This window comes from Pectinophora gossypiella, chromosome 15, assembly GCF_024362695.1.
Source record: "Pectinophora gossypiella chromosome 15, ilPecGoss1.1, whole genome shotgun sequence".
Classification (NCBI taxonomy): Eukaryota; Metazoa; Arthropoda; class Insecta; order Lepidoptera; family Gelechiidae; genus Pectinophora; species Pectinophora gossypiella.
Genome location: NC_065418.1, coordinates 9185081 through 9190888, shown reverse-complemented (window position 1 = coordinate 9190888; position 5808 = coordinate 9185081). Strand labels below are relative to the sequence as shown.

General features: G+C 37.6%; 1 protein-coding gene across 2 annotated transcripts; it reads right to left on the bottom strand.

Annotated features, from left to right (window-relative positions):
- Positions 1 to 2627: 2627 nt before the first annotated feature.
- Positions 2628 to 4957, bottom strand: LOC126373366 (uncharacterized). Of its 2 annotated transcripts, none has more exons than XM_050019516.1 (4): positions 4797 to 4957; positions 3855 to 4175; positions 3303 to 3438; positions 2628 to 2951 (listed from the first exon to the last, which is right to left on the bottom strand). In XM_050019516.1, exons 1-4 carry the CDS (start codon positions 4886 to 4888, stop codon positions 2784 to 2786), a joined length of 717 nt encoding a protein of 238 aa, XP_049875473.1. In that variant the 5' UTR covers positions 4889 to 4957; the 3' UTR covers positions 2628 to 2783. The 2 variants fall into 2 exon arrangements, with proteins under 2 accessions (XP_049875473.1, XP_049875475.1); XM_050019518.1 differs by having other exon boundaries at positions 3855 to 4121.
- Positions 4958 to 5808: the final 851 nt, after the last annotated feature.

Here is a 5808-nt window from a genome sequence, read left to right as displayed (position 1 = left end):
TTTAGTGGTCTAGAGCCCCAGTCGGGATTTGAACCAGGGACACTATAACGGACTCACCAAAAACAGTCTATAGGTATTATAAATGTAGTCTATACATATTTCTAGGCACATACCTCCTATTAACCGAACCGGTTTTAAGAGCCGACTCTATCACCATGCTATAGACAGGTGTCACTTCACTCACGTTCTTCCAAAATTACTTATTATCATAAACGAAAACAGATCTTTCGAAACAAAAAGCCATCAAACTTCTCACTCTGTAAATCAAACAGGAAAACCAGCACAGTATCCTCACCCCACCTCATACATTGTTTGGTCAAACTTTTCACACGCACGACCGAAATCTGTTAACACGACCCTTGTTTATGCCCAATAAAAATCACCACAGGTCCGGTCCGGATATCGAGAATTTTCCCACCCTCAAAAATGTACAAAAACCAAACTGCATTTGCTGTCCAAAAACTCCCCTACTACTTACAAACTCCGACTGTCAAAATCAACACAAGCTGCAAAATTAAGTTTGTAAAAGAAAATCCACTCCCTCTCAAGCGATTTGCCCCATATGTTAGAAACAAGTGAGCCGACATCTTACACTGGACACCCCAAATTGAGGGTCCGAGGGTGGAAATTGTTGGTTTTATTGGAATTTCCTATGAGTTAAATTCACACGTGGTTTTCGGGGAAACCCTTAGGGGATGATTTACAGGGGTATTTTACAGATTGACGCGAGTAACTTTTTGTATAAGTGTCAATTCTTTGTAATAAATAGTTAGGGTAAATAAGAAAGCCTATACTAAGCTATGCGGACCCACCATACCACTAGCCCTACCCCTGGTAGTAGGGTGGGTCCCAAACCATACCACCATCATGCCATCAAGTAATAGTGTTGTTATTAAAAATTAAAACATTTTTAAAACAAAAGTTTTGACATATACATACACTTATTATTATTTACAGCAAATAAACTAAAATGGATACACCGCTATTAATACACATTAAAAATTAAAAAGGAACAGAATAAAAAAAATATTATGTACGCAATTTGTCCAATGCATGACCAATGGTAATTTCTTTGTTGACTAATTGCATTTGTACATCAATTATAAAATCGTCGTTGATAATTTGGTTTATTCGCCGTTTTTTAGGTACCATATTTGCATCATGAATCTTATGTAATACATTCAGTAAACGCATTAATGTCACAGTATTCTTGTTAAGTAATTTATTTATTTTCGAATGAAATGATTCTAAAACGTTGGTTGTTCGATGGCGCTCACCGAAAACGCTAAATACTACAGGGGAATGTATTTTCAACCAAAACGTTTCGATGTAGTTTATAAACTTTTCCATTCGTTTCAAACTGTGACATTCTGATTTTATATAATGAAATCCTGGTAACACCTCATCAAGAGGTAGTAGTGGTAAGGCGGCAGTGAGAGCTACTATTCTCCTTTCAGGTTTATTTTGCGTATTCTTCAGGGATTTCGCCTTTTTCCAAATATTGCGCACCCAATGATAATAACAACCTTTTAAAGTAACGTTAGGGAATACTTTTAAAATTGTGTTCATTGCCGCTATTTCATAATCACTGTGAACTTTATATGGTTTCCATCCAGGTATTTGGGACAGAATCATAGATAAATAACCATACGAGTACTTTGTCACATCATTATGGTGGTATGGTTTGGGACCCACCCTACCACCAGGGGTAGGGCTAGTGGTATGGTGGGTCCGCAATGCTTGAATCCTAACAGTCACACAGAGTGAGACACTACACACAGTTGTTGATTTGCTATTAATTACCGAACAGAGCAATAACCTTCGTTAAGGGATAACTAATAATCTTAGTAAATATCTTGTTATCATTGTTAACATTTGACTCAAATAATTTTTTAAATGACTCCAGTTATAAACTAACCTGAGTTGATGTCACGATAAGTCGTGGCTAAGGCCAGGTAGTTTTTTACTGCAATATGATTCATGACGTGACATTAGCTAATTCATCTGCAACCAAACATTTCCCTCAATAAAAAGGCCCTCTCCACATATCTTGAATAATTCATTCTATTCCGGAGCGGAAGCAGGATCAATTGGGCGGAAAGGCTTGACCGCGAGGTCGAGTGACCCTTCCCTTGTCGCGATTCAATCATAAGGCCTCTAAGAGGACCCTCTCAAACCCTCCGAAAGCCAGCGGTTTATGAGATGTGAAATATAAATCTGAGAGTATATTAGCTCTATTTTTAGGGGAACATTTTAGCTGTAGGTTCTTGGAAAATACTGTGACGAGTGCTGATAATATTATAAGTGTCCTTTATTACAAATGAGTAATTGCCATAAACGGAACTTACGTACTAAACTACAATAAGATAATAAGCTCGCATTTATTAAAAAGAAAAACTAGATTACGAAAGAATATAATAAATTTTACCAATTAAACAATAAAAAATGACTTTAAAACAAATATTCTTCACTTCACACATACATTTTATTATCGGTCCATTTTCCGTACTACTGATCTCAGAACCCATCCCGTCATAGTTTTCGAAAATTTTGAAATGACAAATTTCAATCTCATTGAAATCTTTTACAATGGAAAAATAAAACCACTATCATCATTAGATATATCCTAAACTATACAACTCAATCATTTGAAACGTGAAAGACTTGCTTCAGGGTCAAGCGATATAATGGGTAGAAAGTTTTCAACCTTAAAGCGTTCCCAAGATGACATCTTGCAGTGCTTTGTAGCCGTAGTTCCTCTTGGGATGGGTTCTGAATGCTCACTACACGAACGCGACTTTGACCACGGTTTGTAGCACTAGTAGTACGGTTATGAAGAATACCACGTTGGGCGGTAAACATTTGTTCGTCTTGCTAGGTCTGTTCTCGGTTAGCGCTGACCGCGGCTGGATGAGAGGCATCGCAAACGCCTGGTTGTTGCAACGGTTTAGCTGAAAAAAATATGTAAATTTGGTAAAGATGGAGATGACTTCCTTGACAAAGAGAACAATAATACGAAAGATAAGTTTGTACATTGTACTCTTTTAGTCTATTAAAAATAGTTCCCAAGCTCTATTTCTACAGCTCTCTTAGCAATTATAGACAACGGCTTTACTAATATTTAACACAAGAAAAGTTATCTTTTTGGTTTTGAATATACTTAAAGGCTTTTCCGTAAGGTGTCATTTTCATTTAAAACAGCTAAATATTAAGAAATGGTGATTTATGTGTAAGCGAAGGTGAATTTGATTTCTGTAATCGATTTTTCACTTTAATATTTTTTTTGCAAATGGTGCGTATACCTCACAACACGTGGTCTCCGGGGAGCCGACGCAGCCAGATCGACAGCCTCGCACGACAGCTTCGTACGAGTCGCCCTTCGATATCACTGATGTGAAACACTTGTCGTCCACGCTGTGACATGTTATCGTGTGTACTCTGCAACAACAGAACCAATCTCAGTACCGTATAAGCCTTCAAACCGTTCAGTCAGTGGGCAGCAAACCTACGAAACATAAAAGGTCTTCACCTTCGATTCCCTATACACACCTCCTCGTTGAGCATGCATGGTTGGGCTTCATCTCTGCAAGCATGGTAGAGCTGTAGATAGGTTAGTTATAACAGTAGTGTCTCGTAGACATACGTTATTGGTATTAAATTGAACGTAGAACAAATGGTTAAATCTTACAGAGACTTTAACGTGTGTGGTGCCTACACATCATTTTATTTATTTTCTTTTTATTTTCATTTTTATCATCATCAACAAGTAAATATTACGCTACAGATGCAGACTACGACGTCTGTCTTCATCGTGGTTTTGACAAAGGAACAAATGTAAGCAAAATTTGACTCACCTAAATTTTGTCGGATCCAAGCATGCTCTGAGCGGCGTCTCTGACTTATACGCACAAACGTAGCACTCGAGGGGACGTTTCTTGGCGGTTCTGGTGATGGCTAGACCGAGTGCCTTGGGCGTGGCAAGTACCCCTGGTGAGCGGCGAGCGGCCGCCGCCGCTGCCGCGTTACCCTCCGCCGATATAGCCTGTCCTCCAATCTTATCCCCCTCTTCCTCGTCGTCATCATCATCGTCGTCGTCATCTTCCTCCCCCTCCTCACCTCGCCTGCCGATCGATGCCTTCGTCAAAGTTCGAATGTTACCTTCTTTACTGTCACTGCTGTGAGAATCCGAAAAAGCGTTCCGTTAGAGCGATTTTCTTCTTTCCACAGCCCGACCCGAATATATGAATCTGCTAGCTATTCTATCTTACCTGATGTCTGATAATCAGTTAGTTGTTAAAATAATTCGTTATTATAAATGTTTCTTAGGACAATAATCTTGCTCACAGATTCTAATATTCAGATCGACCCGTATACCGCTCTTGCAGCGCGAATGTAATGTTTTTTGATATTAATTTATCTTTGATTTATGATGCAAGTTCCTTTTCAATAGGTAATTAAGCCATAAGTTGGACACACAAACAGCAAAATATATATTATGGAATTTATGTACATACACATTTCAGAAAATGAAAGCTTATCCACTTATTTATGTCAGAAGTTCTATTTGTCCATCACATTTCATAAAAGAATCTTGTAGTATTTTTAAACGGCTGTAGAGCTAATAAAATAGGGTGAGATATTTCTCCAAAATTTTGCGATTCACTGAGCGATATACCTACACAGGTCCCACTGAGGATCGCCAGTGTCATTAACCTAAGCTAGTGGTATTATTGGGGTTATATTCGGGTTGTTGCTGGGGTTGATTGTTCGTTGTAGTGATTCTTAGGGTAACTTACTCTTCTTCCTCATCGTCGTCGGATTTGCAGCTGATCCTCGTGGGTAACATCAGCATGACGGCAAGCGCCAGGCACAGCCTCCACCTAACCATGTCTGCCCTTGTTCGTACACTCTCCCTAATCGCGCCCACACGGTAGATTTGTCATTGTAAACACCAAAAGTTCCGCTTTTTTGTAATCCCAAATTTTGTATCTGACAGCACTTTTCAACAGCTTTTCGTTTTTGGAATTTCTTCTTTGTTATTTCTGACGTTTGTCGGAGCATTTCTGGTATACGCCCTCATTTTCGTTCTGTCATTCAAATGTTTGTGTGTAAGAAGATTATTGCCATGTAAACTTTAGTTTTTATTCTAAGTCTAATCTAAAACGATATTCTGAAAACTAGACATAATGCAGAATTCGATATATTTTTTGTTTTGAAGTAGTGGTTGAGAAGAGAAAACATCGATACATACAACCAACTAATAATACATCGACTCAAAAGTAAAAGAATAATACAAAATACTCATGGAATTCGAAAAGGATACACTCGGATGTTATCGGAGATTGAATCAAATGTCCCACATGTGCACACTCGAGTCATCTACACGCATGATTTAGAACTAGCTACTACTCAATAGGTGGCGCTGTACCTACTACATACACTGCATTCTAATAGGAAACTCTTAGGGTTATGTTATGTATGATTTTATAATTCATTATTTTTATTTCTTAGGTTTAGTTGTTGGCTTTTTATAATAAGTATTTTTTTTTAACCGAGGCATGAACTTGAAGGCTTTAGGTATAAAATTTGTTTCGAAGTTATTTAAATAATATCATAAAGGAGTAGCCAGAACCTCTGACTACCCTAATTGGAAAAATAGTCGTGAGCTTATGTTGTTGTACTTATTTTATTAATTATTTTAATAAATATTGATTGTTTTTATGTGATAATTGTATTGTGTATTGTGACTTAGTCCACATAATTATCTAAGATAAAATCATTTTTTACTTATAATTTGTGAGGTAAACT